Here is a 23,937-nt window from a genome sequence, read left to right on the forward strand (position 1 = left end):
CTGTACGGGAGTGGTGGCTCATGCCTGTAATCCCAGCACTTTGGGAGACAGAAGCAGGCGAATCACTTGAGGTCAGGAGATGCAGACCAGCCTGGCCAACATGGTGAAACCCCATCTCTACTAAAAATACAAAAATTAGCCAGGCGTGGTGGCACATGCCTGTAGTCCCAGCTACTCTGGAGGCTGAAGTGGGAGAATCGCTTGAACTCAGAAGGCAGAGGTTGCAGCAAGCTGAGATCACGCCACTACACTCCAGCCTGAGAGACAAAGTGAGACTCTGTCTTTAAAAAATATATATATCTTGTGTCCCATGGCCTATGAGTATGGAGACTGGTTGACCATCACCTGCAGAAATGAAAAGGCAGAATGACCGGAATTACGCCAGTTGATTCCAGGTCCGGAGACAAGGAATTCCTGGGCAAGTACATGAAGCGTGGACATCTCTCGGGGTGCTCATTTGGGAGCAGCGAAGTATAAAAATTCAAAAAAAAAAAAAAAAAATTCACAGTAGGTGCCAGGGCCTCCGAGTCAGGAGCTGGGATAAGTAGTTGGGAGAAGTGGGTTGAAAGGTGGCACCTGAGAGGCAGCAAAAGTGGTGAAACTTCTGGTCAAGGCTTATTTTAGCTTTCAGAAATAAACAAGTATAAGCAAACAAAAGTAAGCTAGAGAAAAAGAGAAAATACATCTAAAATCAAATGAGCAAGCAGTCAAGATTTTGTTTTATTTTATTATGGCTAGAAAGACACTGTTAGAGCCAAAATCGGCAATGACACTAAAGAAATCCTCTGTGCTTTTCAATATGCAAATGTATTTCTTCCAAGAGTTGCCCTGGTGTGATTTCAAGAGTTCATGTCAACTTCTTTTCTGGAAACTTCCTTTTCTTAGTTGTTGTATTCTTGAAGAGCCTGGGCCATGAAGAGCTTGCCTAAGTTTTGGGCAGTGAACTCCTTGATGTTCTGGCAGTAAGTGTTTATCTGGCCTGTGCATTTGAGAAAGAGATAGAGCCATAATGTTCCACAAATTGTAAAATGATCCAGAAAGCTAGTCAAACAGAAAAATCAGCATAAAACAGAATCACCTGTATATTGTTTTGAATCCAGAATTTATTTTTCCATAAGGAATAAGAAATACAAGTTCTTTTGAAAATAAGCTACTGTCCACTCTTAATTACATGGAGAATAAAGAAAAACTACTCCTCAAAAGCTTATCAGCCCTAAGGACATAATAGCTGTCAGTCAAAAGGACTAAGTAGATCAAACCAATGCTGTACAACTGAGAAAACAGAGAAAACAGCATTGACTAGCCTTCACAGATAGAAAGGAGATACTAACAATACATCACAGAGCTGCAAACCAGCCAGACCCACTGGACCCAGATGTGAACAAGTATGGTAGGTTTTCAGTTTGTGCTTTGAGAATGTTAAGGAGTTTTCCTATGAGTCAAGACAGAGTAAGAGTAGAGAGTTCACTTGAAGAAAGGGCTCCATCATTGCTTTTTATGTCTTTAATGATCTACTCCATCCAACAGTTACATTAGTTACAGGCTTCTTCAAAATACAAGGATTTCAATTCTGTTTGAATTGGACCTTTGGGAAGGAATTGTGTCTCATTTCCAAATTTAATTTGTATGTACATTAGAAAATGTTAAGGGATTTGGAATTTCCTTCCACATTACAAATGTATCAACAGAACTGAGAAATTGCCAATGAGCTTTTGAGAGTAGGATTTTCACTTTGATAAAATCTTCTCACAGCTAAGTATCTGATTGAATCAAATGGCATTTAGCATTTCTATAAGATTATAGCCAAATAAGGGCATGAATGCCATATATTCAAAATCAAGTCCTAGCACAGGACACAGGACCTCTACTGCTTAAAGGTGGTATTAAACATTAAGTATAAGCAGAAAAAGTTCATCCAGAAATATATTCATGCTGCCACAATTTAAGTCCAAATAAGGGAAATAATTTCCTAAATTCAAGTCAAGTACCAACTGTACAGTGCAGGGCTGGAAGAGGAATAGTAAGAGGCCTAAGCTAAGTGATCTTCTGCATTAAGACTGTAAACAATTTTCTGGCTTTCCATGAAAAGGACTCATTTTACAAAGTTTATAATGCCATCTCAAAAATGTTTAGAAACACAGAGTGAAGCACTGAAAGGATCTGGACAAAATAACAAACTCTTACAAGTTCTTAGATTTCAGATATTACAGGTGCTAGATTCAAATTCATCCTGCAACTATTTCAAATATACTAGCTTTTATGGCATGCTTTTCTGTTTGTAAATTTCTCACTGTCTTCCGCTTCCTAAGAAATGAACAAAACCAGCCAGGTTTTGCACTGGGCAACAATACCTGCAATGAGCAGCGAGTCCATCCTGGCAGGGGGCTGTGGCGGTTTGAAGAGTTTGGACAGGTCCTCCTCAGGGAGCGGGGGTTCTCCTCGGCTCTGGCGCTGCATATTCTCCTGCTGGCGACGCTGCTGATACTGAAATTCAAAGGGAAAATGATTTGGTTATATTTCTCTGAGGAGAAAAAAAAAAGATGTCCTTCTGCTACACAACCAACAGAACCCTACTGCTCTGAATTACAAGCTCAGTTTTTAACAGTGATAACATTTGGTAACTTACGTGTAAGAAGTTAAATACGCCAACAGTAGAAGAAAATTCCTTTGCTGAAAACTCTAGTGTCTACAGAGTTTTCACTCTGAGCTCTAAGAGTCTATAACTAATGATTCAGAAAACAAAACTAGTTATGTAAGTAACAGGGGGCTTAAAGGGAAAGCTCATGATTCGTAAGGTAAAGGGAGTTTCTTTACCATTTATGACAATGGGGTAATAAATGATTCATCCTAATTTTAATGACTAAGTAATGAACTACCACACTGGAAATTCTTTCACCTTTACTCCTATTGACCTAAAATAACAATACAGACTGCTGTGTTCACTACTGTTACAACTTTTTTTTTTTCTTTTTTTTTTTTTGACAGAGTCTCACTCTGTCGCCCAGGCTGGAGGGTAGTGGCACAATCTTGGCTCACTGCAACCTCCGCCTCCCCGGTTCAAGCAATTTTCCTGCCTCAGTCTCCCTAGTAGTTGGGATTACAGGCGCCCACGTCTGTACCTTAGCTCCATAGCTAAGGATGGATACTATTAATAGCTCAGATAATGCTTCAAATACTTTCAAACTCTGGATTCCTATGATTCGCTGAAGAGAAAGTAGGGATATATATAAACTTTTACTATAAACTTATATATCAACTACAATAAGAGCTAATAGCTACGACTGCTCGACAACAATGAAGCACATAATATCCCATACACAACCTTAAAATGTCAGGTAATGAGAAACCAAGGTGGGCTAGTAAAGATTTAGTCTTTGGATTCCTAAGAAAATCAAAGGAAACAACAATTCTTTCTAGTGAAGGAAAGTAACTTGCTTTGTGAAGATTCCTGTATTCATTATGGGGTACTCATAGGAAACAAATATTCAATTTGATAACCTGGGTGAGTCCTTCACCTACAGGAAAAAACAGCAGGAAAATGAAATCCAGCTGAGATGATCGTTTTCCTCCTCAGTTTATCAGACATTTGTAACCACTCCCATCTTTTCAGTTAAAAAAAAAAATTATATATATATACTGATTTACATATGTTTTCTCAATTCTAAGCTGGCAGAAACAAAGTACTTTAAATTTCACTATATATTATATATGAACTCTGATATTCAGAAAAAATTTAAATACAACATTCTCAGAATCACTTAGTTGTGCTTAGAATTCTATATTTAACAACGCTCTGTTTAAAGTACATTGTAATGAACAGAGTAGTCATATATAAATACTACTTTCACAGATAAACATTCTGGAATCAACTTATCTATGAATCAAATGCTAAGAACACTTTAGAGCAGTATAGTCCAAATACAATATTCCAGGAACTGTGAAAACCATGTGGCCTGCAGGCAACATGAATAAAGGTTAAATGGCCACAGCCACAGATGTGTGCATATGAGAATATTCGGATAATTCCAGGGTTTTTGTATTACACTAGCTACTTCACAGCAGTTGGTCTATTATTTCCTATCAAAATTGCTTGCTCTTAATCACAATTGCTCAGTTTTTTAAATGAACTGAAGATTGCTAACTATGCTGCAATGAGCCACTGCCATACCAATTATAGTTAGTAAAGAAATGAGCTGTGACATTCTGGAATCTCTTTGCTTCTGATTTTCTCAATAAATGTACCTCTTATTTGCACAACCTTGGCATTACAATCTGAGCTTAATATAATAGCTCTCTTTAACACAGGTATTTTTAAGTATAACATGTAAATAATATGTTACGAATATGCCATATAAATAATAATCTTTTAAAAATATGATATAGAGTAACTAGCTAATAGTCAGTGCTTTACCAAAGATAATTTAGGCCATTTTGAACATGACTCTTGAAATACATGAAACTTAGAAATACATGTTTGTTGAATTTTTCCACAATACCAACCTGATGTTTCTGCTGCTGTTGTTTACTAGTATTCCTCATGTATGTGTTGTATTTAACTATATCTTGGCTCATTTCATCCACTCTGTCCATCAGCAACTGTAGATTTTTCCCCAAATGATTGCTGAAATGTAAAGTAAACATACTGACAGGTCTTACTTTAAGTTATAGCTTTGCTACTGCTCTAAACACTTTTAAGATATGAACTTGAACTGGCTTTTGCTAAAAGAATGAGAGCACACATATGCATAAGAGCAAGGGCAGAGGAAAAAATCTGAGTCAACTTGTTACTAAACTTTCCATACCGAACTTCCAACTATAATCTCAGGGATACCTGAAATAGCTGAGTTCCTTATTGAGAGAGCATAGGTATGTGAGGGTAGGAACTGTGAAACATATCTAGTGAGCCATCTATAATACATATTTCTTACACCAAGTTCAGTATTCCCAAACTCTTTTCATTAACTTACCCCTGCCCAAATGCATTCCATAACATTTAAATCAGTAGTCACAGGAAAGAACCATACAGATTATGACATCTGGCACATGATTTCTCTATCTAGAAGGTTTTCAATGAGCAATGGTAACCTTTATTCTACAAAACCTGATGAACAGGCTCCTTTCCTCTTACCTTTCCCAGAATCTGTAGTACAGTCTTTCATATTTCTTATTCTCTCCAGAAATTTCTATTGCAGCTCAGTTACCAACATCGCTTTATAAAGTGATGTAATGATTGACACAATGACCAGCATATTCATTGATTTCTGCCTGCAACTTGCCTCCTACCATGGTAACGCCTGGACAGCTACTATATTTTTAAAATAGCAAGCTTCTAAAGAGTAGTGCCCATTCATTAACTGCCAAGAGATATTTACTAAACTCCTATTATGTGACAGCCTTAGTACTAGAAAACAGGGAGACAACAGTGAATAAGACATACATGTTCTGTATCTTCATTGATCTTATAACTGATTAGGGATGGAGGAGAAAGAGAAGGGGGAGGTGAAGAGACACTTACTTTAGATAGCACAATCAGAATATCTCTTTGAGGAGATGACAGACTGAAAGTGAAAGATGAGCCAGCTATGCCAAAAATATTCTAAGCAAAAGAAAGTATAAGTCCTGAATGCCTGAGATGAGCAAGAATTAGGCAGATTTGATAAAAAGAAGAGGCCTGGCATGGCTAGAGCACAGTGATTGGGTCAGGAAGACCAGACAAGCACATGTGGGAAGCTCATTAGCACCATACAGCTCCCCAGCAATGCAGTTTGTTGTGAATGAGATCTCACAACTGCAATGTTAATGATACCCTGGAGTTGCACATGTTTATGACACATTTTGCTTAAATTTTAAAATGATCATTCTGCTGCTATGCAAACAGACTGGACAGGAGAAACCAGGAAGTTAAAAGTCTACTGTAGGGTGTTGACGAGGATGTGGAAAAATGAAAACACTCATACATTGGGATGGGAAGGTAAAGTGATACAACTACTGTGGAAAACAGTTTGGTGGTGCCTCAAAAAGCTAAATCAAATTACCAAATAACCCAGCAATTCCACTCTTATGAATATACCCTATGAATATGTATATACCCTAGGGAATTAAAAATATATACTCAGACAAAAACTTGTACATGTATGTTAATAGCTACATTATTCTTAATAGTCAAAACTAGAAACAATCTAAAATTCCATCAAATGATGAATATTATACATCCATACAGTAGAATGTTATTTGGCCTTAAAAACGGATAAAGTACTGATACACCCCACAACATGGATGAACCCTGAAAACATCTGCTATGGGAAAGAAGGTAGACACAATTTTTTTTTGAGACAGTTTCACTCATCATCCAGGCTGGAGTGCAGCGGGGCGACCTTCACCTCCCGGGCTCAAGCAATTCTTGTGCCTCAGCCTCTCGAGTAGGTGGGACTACAGGTATGTGCCACCACACCTGGCTAGATTTTTTCTATTTTCAATAGAGATGGGGTTTCACCAGGAACTCCTGACTTCAAGAGATCCTCCCACCTCGGCTTCCCGTGCTGGGATTACAGGCATGAGCCACTGCTCCTGGCCAGGACTCTGTTTTATAAAATATACAGAATAGGCAAATCTGTAGAGATAGAAAGTGACTAGAGGCTGCCAGGGGTTAGGGGAATGGGAATGACAGCTTAATGGGTTTGGGTTCCTGTTCAGGGTGATGAGAATGTTCTAGAGCTAGTAATGGTTGAACAACATTATGAATATACTAAAAACGACTACAGTGTACATTTGAAAAGGGTTTAAATGGTCAATTTTTTCTCTATTTTAAAAACTGCACCTCTGGCAAATAATCTATCATGATATTACAGAGAGAAATTGTGGTGACTTGAACTAGGGTGGTGGCAGTGAGCATAGAGAAAAGTGAGCGGAACTGAGAGAGATTCTGGAGGCAGAGCAGGCAATCTTTATTTGATAGGGGGCATAAGAGAGGAATGGAGGGTGACTCTCAGTCTTCTGGCAGCTGTTTATTACATTTACCGAGAAGGATAAAGGGCTGAGATTACAGGCATGAGCCACTGCGCCCGGCTGTAAATTTACTTTTTAATCCCAGCCTGGCAAAGATAACCTTGGTCCAGTAAATGGTCTGATGACTTCACCTGTTGAGGAATTAAGTGCTTCTTTCTTATTCATTTTATTGTGTTGTAATTTTTTAAATCACTTTTAACTTCAAAACAATTCTTCTCTGGATACAGTGTATTTGCTTCTGTTTTACCCTAATTTCTAAATAGTTGATTTAAATTCACTCAGACTTAAGTATTTGAATTGGGCAAGGCTGGGGAAAAGAGAGGCAGACAGCGGTCAAAGTACAATGACTTAAAAACATACTATGTCTGGAATCTATCCTCAGGACAGTGGGAAACCAGCTAAAGATTTTAAGCAAAGGAGTAACATGAGCATCTAATTTGCATTTAGCAAGATCATTACAATTTTGAAGGAGGAAAAGGTCAAAAACAGGAAGTCAGGAAACTGTGAAAGTAATAAGGAAGAGAAATAAGGTCCTAGACTAAGGCGTTAAAAGTCACAGGAGTAAGATAAAATCGTCCCATAAGCACACGTGTGAGAAGACAGACCCTGAGGGACACGGACAGAGATGAGCGGAGGGTTCACTGTGGAAAATGAGGGGAAACCCAGAAGAGCTATAGTTTCACAGGGTCCTAGGAAAGGATCTCAGGAAGAAGGCCTTATCAACATATTACGTGCTGAAGAGTCTAAACTACTCAGTGACATAGTGACAGCAAAGTCTTTTGTGACTTTGGAGGGAGGTCTTACTACATACAATGGGTGGAACACCACAAACTTGTCAATCACTGGGAAATCAGTGGGAAATGAGGAAACAGTGACATCAAAATTCTATTGAGAAGTTTGATTATGAAACAAATAGAAAAATTCAGCAGAAGACAAAAGGAGATGGACACTAATGGCATGAGATCAAAAGGTATTCTTTTCATAAGTTTTCTTTTGAGATGGGGGACATAAACAAGTTCAAATGTCTTTGTTTTTAGGAGATGCATGCTGAAGTATTTAGGGGTTAAAAGTCATGTCTACAATTTACTTTCAGATGGTTCAGAAAGAAAAAGTGGTGTTTATTTATGTAGATAGAGTGCAAATGTGGCATCATATACAATTGGTGAATCTAAATGAAAGGTGTATGGATGGATGTTCACAGTGTTTTTCTTTCAAACTGTCTAAAGAGTTGAAAATTTAAAATAAATTTTAATTGGAAAACAAGCCTATAAAGATTTAAAAAAAAAAAAAAAAAAACTAGTATAGAAAGAAACTGAAAATCTATGAAGAAGGAAGGAGTAGATCAATCTAATGAGGTCCTGAGAAGGCAAGAAGACAGGGGGCACTGGCTTCAGGTTTCTGATCCTTTCATTTTTACCAATGAGCAACATGAAGCCCAAAGGGCTATGTTAAGTATAAGAAATGTCATTAGCTTCGTGATTAGTTGTTAAGTCATTTATGTCATTAATTGCAAAAGGAAATCAGAGAAAGAAAAGATCGTCACCAATGCTGTGGCTGGGAGGTTAAGGGGAAAGCAGTGACAGCAGGGAAAAAAATAACAGCACAGGAGAAGTACTGCCATACGCAGAGAAAAATCTATTATTTATACCCAGACCTTAACTCTTGGAAGTTGTTTACAGTAATGAGAAAGGCACTACTAAAACAGACCCACTGTTTCTACCAGAAAAGTCTTTAATATAAAGTACTAATATTATCTGCTCCAAGTATATGAAGTTACTGTGAAAGAACACTGCCACAAGCACAAATATGTGGACTTTAAGTATTTCATAACTTTTATATTATGATAATGTTCTTCAGAAAAAACAAATCAGAAACACACACACACACACACACACACACACACACACACACACACACACACAGAAATCTGTGTACTACAGGCCTTAAAGGGGCATCAGAAATTAACACTGACAGAAAATCAGACCACTACCAAGACCAATTTTGTGGGAATCTTTTCAGTACCAGTTTAACTAGGATGCTGAAACAGGGACTTACTGTTAGGAGTTTCAGTAACATTGCCTTTTCTTTTATTGCCAAGCAAATAAAGAACTGAAAACAGATAACTTAAACAGATGTGAACCAGCGCATGAAGTGTTAAGTCTGCTCTGGCTACAGTATCAATTTATGCTTACAATCCTTAATGTATGATGCCCACCCTTAGTTTACTTTTTTCAAAAGAGGAAATAAAAACAGAATTGTTTTATATGTGTGAAAAGCTGAACGCCTGTGTTACACATTTTTAAAAACTAATAAAGGCTGTTATGGAATAACTATTGCTAGAACTTCCATCTAATAAAATTAAAATCAAAATTAGAATTTTCAACAAAAGCAAATGCAGTATGTTTTAGCTGTCACACAGAACAAATTTATCAGTCATATCAAAGAAACTGGTGCCTATGTATAGGCTCTGAAAGGAAAGACCAAGTTTAAGGACCTGCATAAGAATGATTTCTGATGAGGTGTCTTATACAAACTTTTATGTCAACTGGCCTGAGCCATCACCACACAACTACTGTTAGAAATTAAAAATTGAGATGTACAAAATGTATCTTTCTTTTAAAATACTATAATCAATTTGGTTCAATGTAAGAGTCTAGTAGCAAAAACACACTGCTTCAAGGTTGCTTCATTTTTCTTCCTCCTAACAGAACACCAATTTACACTTTCAATAATTTCATGTGGAAAGCAAAGAAATGGGGCCTCTTTTCCTCGTTTACATAAAATACAGAAGACAAAACTATAATAAAATATTTGTGTAGGTCTCAGTTGCTAGGGCAAACTCAGAACATTTTCTTGGTTATTATAAATGCTGCTTCGGACAAACGGACATTACAGACCAGCTCATTGGTAATGTTAAAGCACCAGCAGGGATGTATTTCTTTTGTATGCTCAATAAAGGAAGCCTGGGAAAAGGTGAAGACATGAATTATATAAGCAAAAGCTTTCATGCAGTAAATTTAAAATTATTATATAACTATATACTTAATACATCAAATTGTAACCTTGTATGCTGAAAAAGGTTCTTAGCTAAACGCTTTAAATACAGGTGTGCCGAGTGTGTTTGTAAAACAATAAAGAAAATATGACCTTCTAAAATAGACAAATTAAAGGACTATTATGAATATATGTTTGCAAACAGTACACTCTTTGGTGACAAATTAGCCTTGCAACCTGGCTGTGTTACTTAGCACTCCATTTACATTCATCGTCCATCTCCCTGCCCTGTTAAGACTTTCTTGTGGCCTTTTGATCAATTAATGCAATGGAAGGTGGCACTTCCACCACAGTCCTATCCATGCCAGAGCATGAAGAAGAACACTGATGTCTCTGGCCCTTCTGGGTTCATCCCACTTGCCTTGTATCGAGGAAATACAGAGCCTGTACACTTTTTTTTTTTTTTACAAGTATCTAAGATAACTAGAAATCTGATAAATAATTTAGTCTGCTCCAAACTGGTTGCTTAAGAAAACACACCTTGTTTCTTTCAGCCAACAAGCATATACTGATTCGTTACCTAGTCTGACCATTTAATTTCATTCCACAGGTCTGCTGCTAGCCTCCTTCCACCACAGACAAAATAATCACTAACATAACGTTCAAAGGGCATGTAAGAGGAGCTATACATGTGACTCTATTCACATTTCTGTTAAGAGTAATAGATGAAGGGGGAAATAAACATTAATTTCACAAAGGGAACAATACTTCCTTTTGGAAACCTCAGTCTGCATTTTACAAATATAATAAACATTATCTCAGCAACTAGATAGCTAAGGCAGTTACGCTGGAGGAAATCATATCACCAACTAAAATAGCTGAAGCCAGTATAAGGTTCAGAAAATTCAAATTTTAATTGAAAACTCAAACAACTGGAACTTTACAACTGCAAGAGTCTGCATCTGAACAAGGGCAAGAACAGCCAGTAAAAGAAAAACGCATTTCTGTTCTTTTCCTGAGCATTATTAAATATCCAGACATAATACCCTAAGCCTCTTAGGATCGTGTACAAGAAATAAAGCTGAGCCATATAAAAAAGCCCTCCCTCATGGGCACTGACCTTATCAAAGCACGAATGATACAGCAAAGAAGGCAGCAGAGGGTTCTTCTAATATGAGCAATTAGTATTCAAACAATGTGTTGTTTCATGTGATCAGTTTGGCGTTTTTCCCTGAGATCCTAACAGGGCTAGACTATTACTCCATGTTATACACGTTTTAAGAACCTATAAATGTTCTTAAGTAATTGTTTTCTTGTTTCACAGGTAAAGTTTATGTGAAAGAATCTTTTGCAGAAAAGTTCTAAAAAATGGGACTTTTGATTGGGCAGGGCCACTTACCTGCTGGCAAGGCTGAGCAACTCATGTTTATCTGCAACAGCTGACTTCTTTTCAAGTTCCCACATTAGGACATTGATCAGATGTGAATTTTTAATTACAATCGGCACTTCTTCAAACATGTACTCAAAGGTGATATTTGCTTTTTTCAAACTGTGAAGCATGTTAAAAATACTTTAGTCTGATGGTCAAAAGTAGGTGCTAAATTGACTATTTCATAAAATTTACCTAATTATAGGTCCTATCCAAGATCTTTGTTTCATTAACACTCTTTTAAAAAAAAGTAGAGAAACTAGAGTTTTACAGAGTCAAGCATAAGTTAGGTCATTTGAGTAACTTTGAAAATGATCTGAATTTGAGCTAAAGCCCAGAAAATAAGATTCTTGGCAGAAGAAACTACTCATTCTTTGTAATCAGGTATCTTTAAAATTTCACTCATACTAAAATGTAAATGTCACAGTAAGTTATGCTACACAACCTACATCTACAATTTAATTTAAAATAGCTAGAAATGAGAAATACTCTATTTCTTGAAAAGTTCATTTTAAAAGCCTCTTGAATTAAGAGTTCAACAAGTGGCAGAACACTCAAGGAGACTCCAGATACAATAGTTAGAACACGCCAAGAACACAGTTGCTCATAGTTTAGTTATAACTACCACATCCAGGAATTGTCCAGGAGGTAGCTTTTCTTTTAAAATTCTCTGCACCTTAACTTTTTAGGAGCCAGATGGGAAACTAGAGATGAACTGTCCTGCATGAAGTCAAAGCCATTACTTTTGATTCAACAGGAACTAAAAATTTCTATAATTAACAGAAAATGGAAGAATTCTAAGTATTTAATTGATTTAAAGTAAATATTACAATGCCATTAAATAGGATCCCAAAACAGCTCCATCCGTTAATTCTCTGCATACCTGTCACCCATAAAATTGCCAATAAGCCACATTCTTTAACAAATTCTTAAAATGTTTGTATCTTTCCCACCCCCTCATTAAACAAGGGTTCGGAAAATAAGACACACAGCTCACAACCAGTCTGACACAGAGCTTACCATCTGACAGCCACTGATCACTCTTTCCACCTCCCTTTATTCAATCATTTATTTCTTCGAATCCAGTGGCTAATTAATTCCCATTCTAACTGAATTCACCCTTGGTGAGAACAACAGATGAGACATTCCCTAAAGAATAATTTAAACATGGAAAGGGAGAGAGCAAGCAGCACTCAGCATGCAGAAAACTTCTACAGTCCACATGGCAAAAGCATTACTACACCACAACCAAGGATTCAAGAGACGTGGCAAAGAAAATCTTAACAGAAAATACCCAACCCTTTACCAGATGCCCCAAACACTTACGCTTCAGGGGAAAATCCTTTTCTTTACAAACTTCCATCAGTTTAGGAGTCAGTCTGTAAGCCTTTAGTGAGAGAGACCCTTGGGCAGTTTTTATGGGATCTCAAACAAGGAAAGAGAAACAAATTACTAAGAATTTTGTCACAACCATGCTTGAATAGCATTGGTTCTAGGCACATTCTGTTGCATATCACACAATCTTTGCAAAATAAAGATCAAAATAAACAACCAGAAAACAACTTGAAGCAGACTCAAACCACTATATAGCAAATACCACTGGAAAATGCAGGAATAACTCTATCCTACCTATGATAGAGTAATTTCCTCTGTCAAAAACTAAACATACAAAAGAGTTATTTTCAAATTCATTCCTCAGCAAGAACCAGTAATCTTGCTGAAAATTAAATGTATCATATGTTCCAGACATCTTGTATAATTAGGAAATCACTGATAACTATTAAACATGAAAATCCACTGCATATACTTGGGTAGCGCTCTTCATTCAACATAAAATGAATAGCCCTGCACACAAAATTTATCCATCCTAATAATCACTGTTCACATTTCTTCATTAAAACAGATTGTAAAAACCATTCAAGTCAAACTGCTATCACAGAAGTCTTTTTGGAGAAACTAATTTTGTCAAAACTAACCGCTGAAACACTCCATGAGTAAGGGAGCTTAGCACTTGCTGCATGATAACGGCTCTGGCATGCCAATATTCGCCTAAAACCTGTGTTAACATTCATGTTGTCTGAAACTTAACACAGTGAAACTTTTTGCAATAGGTGATAAAATGAAAACCAAAATAGATTGAAACAAGTGGAAAATTCATCAAGGTCTGATGATGCAATGTTTCCAGCCAATATAAGTACACTTTAACAACTTGTTCTTTACTGTAATCCAATTGTTAACATACTGAAACAATTTTGGGGCAGCTCATAAGATTGATCGTATTCATTAGTATTTTTTCTGACAGATACTCAGGACGTTACATTTACTTCTCAGCTGGAAACTATATGCAAGTCTGCCAGATATGGCAAACTGTGAGTGTTTGGGGAGGGGGAAGGCTATAAAGCTGTTAAATTGCCTACAGTTCTGATACAGCACAGAACATCTGGTCTGGAGAGCTTGAGGAAACACCATTAAATAGGCCGAAAAGAAAAAAATCTTTGTGCTAAGAAACAGTCCAGGTTTTGTACACTGTTGTCAGAGGTATAAAAAAAACTTGGCACACTGTATTATGATTGGTCAGTCACGTACAGAGCCAGACACTCTAGCAATCGGGGTTTGTTAGACATCTGGTCTAGTTCCACCAGCCCCTTCAATGAGGGAGGGGAGATGGAGGAATAAAAATGAAGCAGCTACTCCAGCATTCCAAAATGTACACATCAGGGCTCTGATAGCAAGAAAAATAAACAGAAAGAAGGAAACCCTGTCTAGACTGAGCTGCTGCTGAGGCTGCTGCAGAAACAGGGTTGGTATTTACTTGAGAAGGCCTGCCAGACTGCTCTTAGAGGCAAAAAAGACAGAAAGCAAAAATAGTAGTAATAATATTAAGGGAAAAAAAGAATAATAAACCTCCTACTAACCATAAATGAGAACGACAGATTCTTCAATGGCATGCTGGTAACTGAACTGAGAGTCCAGAAGTGCCCGGGTAACGAATGAGCCATAGTATGTGGACTGGTACCAGCCCACATGAAGATGATCAATGTTTACATGGCGAAGGCTCCGCATCATTTCCATCTGATATTGGACTGGATGATGGGGAAAAGGAAATTAAAAGAAAAAACTTTTTAATGATATTACCAACATTAAAAACAAGCCTTTTTGGAAACAAATGTCTACATAACAATTTATTAGCATTAGGGAACAGGATTCCAGATTTAAAATTCATTCAATTCATATATAAAGCAAAACAAAATTAGGCTTTTAAATCATCGGGTTTCCTTTTATTCTTTAATGAAAAAATATTTTGCAGAAAATGTGTTACACACAATATTAATGCCTTGTTGTAACAAAAGAATTGTTAAATGTGGCTTCTACTCCCCTTTTTGAAACTCTCAAAATAGTAAATGTTTAAGAAAAATTTGTGTAATTACTAAATTGGTTGGTTGTAAGAAGTTTCATTTGAATTAATAAAAGAGGAAGAGTTATCAATCTCTTGTTCAACACAGCTTTTAGAGCTGAAAAACTAAAACCATTAGAAAAACTAAGAGGAAACAATTAACTACCAACCACACTGCTTATATATGAAGAGGATACAGGCTGCAGTTGATTCAAAACACAAGAATACATTTTGCCTTCATCTGGTGCCCCTGCTGCATATGCTAAATTTTTTAAAGAATTATTTTTTCTTGGTTGTGTGTTCCTTTGTTAAGTAACAGACACTATTTTTTCCTTAGAATAAAGTTATATTTTAATGACCATGTATAGAATGAAAAGCTTTAGTGACTTTTACTTTTGTCAAATTAATGACTACAATGTATACTAATGACTATAATGTATAATATATTAAAGCAGCATTACCAGAAAAACAGATTAAAACAATATAATAAATGACATTTTAAAAAGCAATATAGCACAATAATGCACAACACATGTATAATACAGAGAAAACTTTATAATCAACATAATAGCCACACTATTTCTATTATTATTATTAATTATTATTATTAATGAGACAGGGTTTCATTGCCCAGGCTCCCGTTGCCCAGGCTGGAGTACAATGGCATGATCTTGGCTTACTGCTGCCTCCGCCTCCCGGACTCAAGTGATTTTCTTGACTTAGCCTCCCAAGTAGCTGGGACTACAGGTGTGCACCACCACACCCAGCTAATTTTTGTATTGTTTTTTTGTAGAGATGGGGTTTCACCACGTTGCCCAGCCTGGTCTTGAAATCCTGGGATCAAAGGATCCACTCACCTCCGCCTCCCAAAGTGTTGGGTTTATAGGCATGAGCCACTGGATTCGGCCCCAAACTCTTTCTATTATAATGAATACATGACCATGCTGAGTAAACGTATTTGCTTAACTTGAAACCTGTTTCACTTTCAAAATTCTTACTCAAGTTTTAGCAAAAGTAAAGTTATACATCTGTCATTCTTTTGGTTAGAGCACTATGGTTTTACAAAGCCAATGAGACTCAGGATCATAAAGTATAAAAGAGTGTTCCTCAGATGGACACAGTCTGATTTTTCATTACTTGTAGGCAAAGAAGTTATAAATCTGCTTATCCCAAGGAAGGTTACAGTTCTCATGCTAAAAGATGGCAGCCAACTCATCAACTACACTCAAGAATTGGTGCTTTTTTTTGAGGTTTTTTTTTTTTTTTTTTTTTTTTTTTTTGCTACGGTAGAAAAGGCTTTAAAAAAAAAAAAGTTATTTTGGCCACTATCTGAACTTTCTTAAGCCTATGGCAATGTTGCAACAGAGCTGGAAGCTGCACTATTGTCAAGACGCACACAGTTTAAGTGCCTGTTTTGAAAGTGGGCTCATTCATTCATTAAAAAGGAAAACCAGTGTTAATATAGAGGAAGTTAGGCTACCAAGAGTATGGGGGAGAAGGTGATACTAATACACCAGACACTTTACATATTAAGCCAGTGTTTCTGTATATTTATGAATAAAATACAAAAACAAAGTCATATAATCTATGCTATACTCTAAACCACCATTTCTACCTTAGAAACCTATTTTATACATAATATGATAGCCTGAAAAAGCACTATGAAATATGATAATCTTACACCAATTATTTATCTTCATATTTTATTTCTCTAGCATATAAGAGGAACCTCACCCCACCCCCCCAGCTAGTTTAACAGATTCACATCAACCACATAAATTTGGCAAGTGGGACAGAATCATTGCTATAATCTCCTTCTGTTTTGAAATTCCATAATTCTTTTAAATCAGAGTAAAATCACCAATTTGGCTAATAAATTTTAATCAAATTTAATTTACGAGTGAAAAGTCCCAGTATTGTAAGTAAAATGGGAGCTGAAACTAAATTTGCTATTTATTTTAAAGGGAAAGGGAAGAGGAGAGATTATTAAGCAACTGACAGAACAAGTAAGATTTAAAAAAAAATTTTTTTTTATATCAATACTTACGAAACATATTAGTATTCAATTTAGCTACAATATTAAGCAGAGGTTAGAGTCTGCCAACTTGTAATAGCAGAAAAGAAAGACTTGGAATATACAGGTTGAGGTTCTCATGCCAGCTCTGAGATTTCCCCCGGGGGGATCTTGCTGTACAGTTAACAATTCTTCTCTGATATTTAATTTTCCCATCTCCAAAGAGATCTGAGAACCCAATCCCAGTCAAAACGCTATTATTCCACATTGTTCATTGGATATACTAATTATAAATAAAGAATTTTATATTAGCTAAAGGGGCTTCCAGCATGTATTATGATTTAAAATAAAAATACATTCCTCTGAAAAATATTCTATAATCTTGCTAAGTCTCTCCTCAAACAGCCTGAATACAAGAAACTCTCTAACCACATTTCAGGATACATGAGGTAAAATCTCCAAGATTAGTAGCAAACTTTCAAATTTCTTCTTTAACCAGAGTCTTACCTATTCTATAGCACCTCTGATAAGGATAAGAATGAAAATGAAGTGTTCCCCTAAACTAGGGAAGAAAGTCAAGAAAGCCTATAGCCATGTGGAGATACCACTGCTCCAACATGTTTCTGGGGACTGAGGAGTAAAGAGAGATCAGCTTCTTTATTAGGAGGAATGAGGGGAGCATTTCCATTTCCTCTTCCATGGTTTAGAATATGACAAAACATTTTGCAAGATTTTGGACACATTTATAAGTCGTTAAGAGTTTTTCATATCACCTAAATATCAAAATAAAGGGGCTAAGAGCAACGATTGGTCAATTAAGAAAATCACTTCAAAAATCTACAATGTACTTAGAATTTCACTAATAAACAACGTATGTGTTGGCCTAATCTATGTAAAGTGCCAGGAGATTCTCTATCTTGGTTTGGACTTACCACCCCAGTTTTAAAATTAAAACAAAACAAAACTTTTTTTTTAAGCGCCCTCTCAGAGTCATCATATAAAGAAAGGACCTAAACAGTCTGCAAGTGAGTCTTAAAAAGGTGGGGCTGCGGATGCTAGAGCTCCGAAATGAACCACAGTGCACACAGGCCCAGTTCTCATCATGACTGCTCACATGAAGTGCCAAAAAATGTAATGTTTGAAAAGAGCTCACTTTGATTTAATAAGGTAAAAAAAATTATAATACTGTTTCTGTTTATTATAAGCCAAGGAACAAGAGACACAACTCACAAACAGCCATGTGAACTGTGTTATCTCTGTAGACTTTCAGGTCTGTGTCCCCGTTCTTTGAATCCCATCTCCCTTCACCTCCAGTTTCTCCTCCTCTTCCCATTCAAATTTTCAAAAAGTAGAAAGCCAACTCCTGGAAAAGCTTCCTGGTAAAACTAAATGAACAGCAACTGTCCCAGTGACCTGCGTCAAAACCATGCTCCTGGTAGGCACCATCAATGGAGCTAAGCTGCCACACCAGCTGACATGTATTTACCCCTCTGGACTATGGTAAGGACAAGGGAACAATCGTGAAATGATGACATGCCGGTTAAGTTTTATACAGGAAGTAAGAAATGGTCATTCCAGATTCCAATCTCCTGGATGAACACCCTTGCTTTTGTGGCTATGCTAATTTCTCTCCGGAGTTATATTGGGTGGGTATGTAAGGTGAGCACAAGAGACCCAGTTTGGCTACAAAACAGATAAAATGAGCGAGGGGAGAAGCCTCTGCCTACCTGGAATTGTCTTGTGATGATGACACCATGTCACAGCCCACAGGCACTGGTGACTGTGAGGTAATGCTATTTACCTCCTCATATGCAGGCAGTCCTCACTTTTCTGGCTGGTTTTAAAAGGAGGGTATTTCACTCCTGAGAAATAAGGCTCAGGAGTGGCTCACACCTAAGAAGGAAGAGAATCATGTCCAAAGAAACAAAAGGAAAAAGAAGGAGGAAAAGAAAAAAAGAGGCTCCTTGATTCAAAGTGCCAGTTGCCTACTGCTGTGTTAATGCAGATCAACGAAGAAACAGGCACTGATTGGCAAATTTGCAGAGTTGGTCCAGGATTAGATAAGCTTCGATTTTTGTTCTAAAGTTCTCATATTTAATGGAAGTCAAAAGAGCAATTTCAACCAATGACATTCTCTTCTGAGTTAATGTCTAAATATTCCTGGAGAAATTTCCCAAAGATGAATGGCAAGAGGATAATCCTTTAGGGAGGGAGAACTATTTTTAAATTCATAATGTTTAAGAGAAGGACTTAGTAGAAAATAACCTTTTAGGCATTCTTAGTACAAAAAAGCAAACATCCCCGCTGAGGAAAAGTAGTATGCAACACATAAATTTCAAAGACAAACTGGTCGGCTGGGCCGTGCTCATGCCTGTAATTCCAGAACTTTGGGAGGTCAAGGCAGGTGGATTACTTGAGGTCAGCAGTTCGAGACCAGCCTGGCCAACATGGTGAAACCCCATCTCTACTAAAAATACAAAAATTAGCTGGGCATGGTGGCAGGCACTTGTTAATTCCAGCTACTTGAGAGGCTGAGGTGTGAGAACTGTTTGAGCCCGGAAGGCAGACGTTGCAGTGAGCTGAGATCACGCCACTGCACGATACTTGGCAGTAAGCCGAGATCATGCCCAGTGTACTGGGCGATAGAGCGAGATTCAGTCTCAAAAAAACAAGCAAACAAACAAAAAAGACAAACTGGTCTTTACTATTAAGCCAACTGAAACTACTAATACAAAAAGTCACACTTGGATGCAGCTGAGCTGGTGCTACAAAATTTGGAAGGATTATAAAAATGAGAAGTTTTATAAATCTCTTCAACTTCTGCAATTGTTTTAATTGGTACGCATGTCCCAAGCAAAGGAAAGCCTGCTTAACAACACTGAATAACTGCTTGAAGTTCAGCACCAGTATATTCATATTCAGTTTTTCCAGATAACCTCCTTGCAAAACAGTCCATTTTAAAGTGTCTAGAGCTAATCTGTCTTAACTGAGGTGGACTGTCCAATAACTATCCCTTTCCAACATCAACCACATTTGTTGGGATTTCTCTTGTTTGACCGTCACACATGAAAACACTGAAAATAATATGCTGTCTTACATTTAAATGTTATGTATATCTGGAGTTGCAATGGCAACCAACCAAGCAAGAGTATGAGATCCAAGTGCTCCTGAAGATCACTGGAAGGGGCAACAGAGCAGTCTCTCTTGAAAGGAGTCCTTTCAAAATCCTGAGCTTTTCAGTTCAGCGGAAAAACCAACCAGCATTCTTCTCGCCTTCAATTCTTCATCCTCATTTTAAAATCATCTTTTGATTGTATTATTTTAAGTAAGCCCTCGTGAAATGCAATTTCTCACTGAAAACAGGAACAAAGAATTGCCACCGATGGATAGGCTGGGATGAGGATTAAGTAGAAAACTAAAAATGGAGCTTATTCAAACTTGAAAACTGAAGATATGTCCAGTAGATCAAGAAAAAAGAAGTGTTTTGCAGATATGTTATTAGGGAACTCTTAATGAACAAAGTCATTTAACTTCTAAAAATTAAAAACAATTTAAGAATCTACCATCTAATGACTTAATATTTTACCAAATAAATCCAAATTATTTAAAAATACAATAAAATTATTTCTAAAATAAACATAGCCTGCAGGGAAAGAGTAGAGCTAGGCACAGAGAAATAAACTACCACTTATTGAGCTCTTATTATGTCAGACTTCCTGCTAACTGTTCCACATGTTATCTAACTTTGTATTTCTCACAATAACTCTAATGAGCTAATCATGATTATTGAAATCCTTTTAGAAAAGCTGTTTACCATAGCTATGACTTCAGACTGACTCCAAAGGCTAACCAGCCACCCATTTTGAGAGCCTCATTACTTCTTATTGGTGAAGTATACAGTAAATTATTTCTGAATCATTGAAGCATAGCACAAATACAAGAGAAATATATAACAAATTTCTAGGTTTTCAGAAATCACATCTTGTGTATATTTTACATTAAATTAACCAATAATTTAGCAGTACCAGTAAAATTTTAAGTGATAAAACCACCACCAAAGATTGTTAAATACTACAGTTGATAATTATCACAAATACATAATTAAACTCCTAAAACGCTGCATTCTATGTTACTATTTGAGGCTTGTGCCATGACTACTTTGTAACTCAATACTGGCTTAGATCAAAGATGAGGTGTACAGTATATAGACTGAACAGAGACCAGATCTAGTATATGTTCTTTGCAGCAAAAAAACAAAGCTCGATCAGGAGACGCAAATAGCTTAAAAAGCAAGCAAACAAACAAAACCCCACAATGTCCCAGAAACAAACCAATGATCTCAACAAATACAACAGGGAGGTGGAATGCATAAAAATCTCCTATCTGTTCTGGCATGAGAGCTAACCAAAGTAGGACTTTTAAGAATATAATTAGAGGCCTCCTTCCCAGCTGCAACATGGGACATGAGTGAGCACGAGGCTGTGAACAGTGAAGGCTCTGTGCCATTATTTAACAAGACAAACTTTATTCTGTGCTTTCCTCTTCATATCAGACTTTTTGCCAAGCTGCACATACGTTTCAGGCAATATTCAAAGCTACTAGCAGATGTAGACTTAGGCAAACAGAATGTGCATTTGAAAAAAGAATTAAATAAGAGTCTACTTTGGGTGGAAAGAATTATGGAGTATACAAATTTCTTAAAACGTCCATATTCTCTGCATCCAGTCTGTACTACGTATTCATCTCGTTTCAATTAATACATCTGTTATTAATATCAACCTGTGACTGCTTAAAATTTTAGTAACAGTTCAATTTTCATAATGAAGTGTCCAATATAAGTTCTATTCTACCTAGACACTAATCTGTTGTATTGTAAAAGAAATAACAAAAATACTGCCTTTCTTAATAATCTTACAGAAATATTTTTTAAAATCGTGGGTGGCTTAATGTCTTCTTTGAAGTGTTTATAAATTCTGAAAAAATATTTTTTTTTAATGCCAAGCTGGAGGATAATGGAATGGGAATTGGGAGGGGGAACGCACTGTTGTCCTATTTTATCTTTAAAACTAGTAATAACTTTGACGATTATTAGAAATCAGGTATTTTGAGGTTTTCCTGTGTCTCAAGAAGTCTTCTATGAAACAAATTGGATTCTTCACACAAAATAACACTTACATTCTGTAACAAATTTATATTATCTTCTTAACCAAATCATGAAACCATGAGATCTTATTTCTTTGAGGTTATATGAATCTGAAATACATAAATATATTTATGGCCTTGGTCATGAAAACACATACACACAGTAGAAGCTAGAGAACCATCAGGAAGTTAATTGTGTGTCATTTGAGATGTGTTTATACAAACAAACTGAATTTACCTGGAAGGGCTCACCATGAAGAACTCTCACATAAAGAACAGCTTACTGACCAATGCTACCTCTTGCTACAATTAAGAGCATGGTATGTTAGAAGACCAAATGAGAATCTTTAGTGTTAGACAAAAAAAAAAAATTACACTATGTAATAGGCTCTTTCACGAAGACAAGTAACACCTACTGTCATATTTCCAGGTACTAGATTAATCTTAGGACAGAGGTGCTGAAAATATTCCCAAAGAATGGAATATTTCAAAAACGTGATTGTTGTTAATGTACTTGAAAAAAGTCACAACTATTGGGAAAGTATACGTGTGTGTGCATGCACCTGTGTGCATGTGTGCACGCTCTGCCCCATCCACAAAGGACCTGAGGTAGCTTGCATTAAACAACACAAAGTGGTAAGTAGTACCAGAACCACAAAACATCTAAATTAGAATACAGAAAGTAGAAACTGAAGGAGAGGCAGAGACCCGAACAAAGTGAATCAGGCCACGTATGTATTAAAACATACAATACGGCTCCAAGCCAAATCAAAGCAAAAAGGAAAACACGGTCATTCATATCCAAAGGGAGACAAATATCAGATCTTAAAAGTAGGTAAAACATTTCCTAGTACTTAACCCTAAATGAAATTAGTTTAACCCTAAAATGAAATTTTCACGTGGGGCTTCAACGAAAACTATTTTAAGAAGACATTTCTGTTACAGAAAAATCATGCTTGATTTGCCTTTCCTATAAATCTCAGTTTCTAATGTAAATCAAGGAGAGAACGACCTGAGTACTTTTCTAAACACAGAAAACTGTTTGCACAATTTTACAAAAAAAAAAAAAAAAAAAAGATTAAGGGGCTAACAAAACGGATTAACAGGTTCTTTCTATCTACAGAAACAATCTACAATCAAATTTATAGAAACAATCTGTAAATTTCAAACTCCACGTGTTTACAAAATAGAATACGCTGTATAAGAAATGAGCACTAAACATTCAAAAGAGAACAAATGAATCACTTTTTGGAGGTACAGTTTGTAGTGTACACACAACAGTGTGGTGATAATAAATGACTCACAGAATCACTTCACTTTATTTGTTCTGAAATCATTTACTGGGCACTGCTTGCACTAGGAGCCTGATAATGCTATAGTGGCCTCATCTTCTAAAAGATACCCTCTTCAATATGGTTGTCCAATGAACCAGTGGTAGTTAACACATTTGTCTCTCTAGGCCTTAATTTCCTCACCTAGAAAATAATCCTTTCAACTTCCAAACACATGATGATGGCAATTTAAAAAACTTTCCTACAAGCCCAAGAGCTCTTTGCTTAATGAGCATTTTCAAAAGTCCCATAGGTACCACACACCATAAAGGCATAGACTGAGTTTATTAACCCCACCTTCAAACTCTACTACTTCTATATTTTCTCCCTCAGTTAGGAGATTTGTGCCATCAGTTGTAACTGTTTCTCCACCACCCGGCTTATAACAGTCAACTACCTTCTGAGTAGAATTCGTTTTCCTCAAGGCAAAATCATTTAGAACATTCCTAAAAATTTAAATGGCACACAAAATGCTCGTGAGGTGCTAAGAGAAAAAAGCAGAATATAAAACTGTAAACCATCTATAAACGCCAATACGTAAACAATGAGGACTGCAGTCTCCTCCTAAGGAGAAAGACTGGAAAGAAATATGCTAAAATGGTAACGGAATTGTTCTCCAAAGAGTGAG

General features: G+C 36.6%; 1 protein-coding gene and 1 long non-coding RNA gene across 3 annotated transcripts in view; both read right to left on the reverse strand.

Annotated features, from left to right (window-relative positions):
* Positions 1–700: 700 nt before the first annotated feature.
* Positions 701–23,937, reverse strand: part of EIF3H (eukaryotic translation initiation factor 3 subunit H) — a 112,563-nt gene continuing 89,326 nt past the window's right edge. Inside the window, 7 exon segments of the mRNA XM_017882644.1 lie at positions 701–979; positions 2,352–2,484; positions 4,501–4,621; positions 11,399–11,548; positions 12,755–12,776; positions 12,779–12,853; positions 14,344–14,511. Of these exon segments, the coding sequence (XP_017738133.1) occupies positions 882–979; positions 2,352–2,484; positions 4,501–4,621; positions 11,399–11,548; positions 12,755–12,776; positions 12,779–12,853; positions 14,344–14,511 (767 nt within the window). The 3' untranslated portion in view covers positions 701–881.
* Positions 18,580–23,937, reverse strand: part of LOC108536141 (uncharacterized) — a 32,785-nt gene continuing 27,427 nt past the window's right edge. For both annotated transcript variants that reach the window (XR_001887431.1, XR_001887428.1), the window contains 2 exons: positions 19,934–20,189; positions 18,580–18,729 (listed from right to left, as the gene is read on the reverse strand). This is a non-coding gene — a long non-coding RNA (uncharacterized LOC108536141). The remainder of the gene's footprint in view (positions 18,730–19,933; positions 20,190–23,937) is intronic.

Source organism: Rhinopithecus bieti, unplaced genomic scaffold (genome assembly GCF_001698545.2).
Source record: "Rhinopithecus bieti isolate Rb0 unplaced genomic scaffold, ASM169854v2 scaffold_788, whole genome shotgun sequence".
Lineage (NCBI taxonomy): Eukaryota > Metazoa > Chordata > Mammalia > Primates > Cercopithecidae > Rhinopithecus > Rhinopithecus bieti.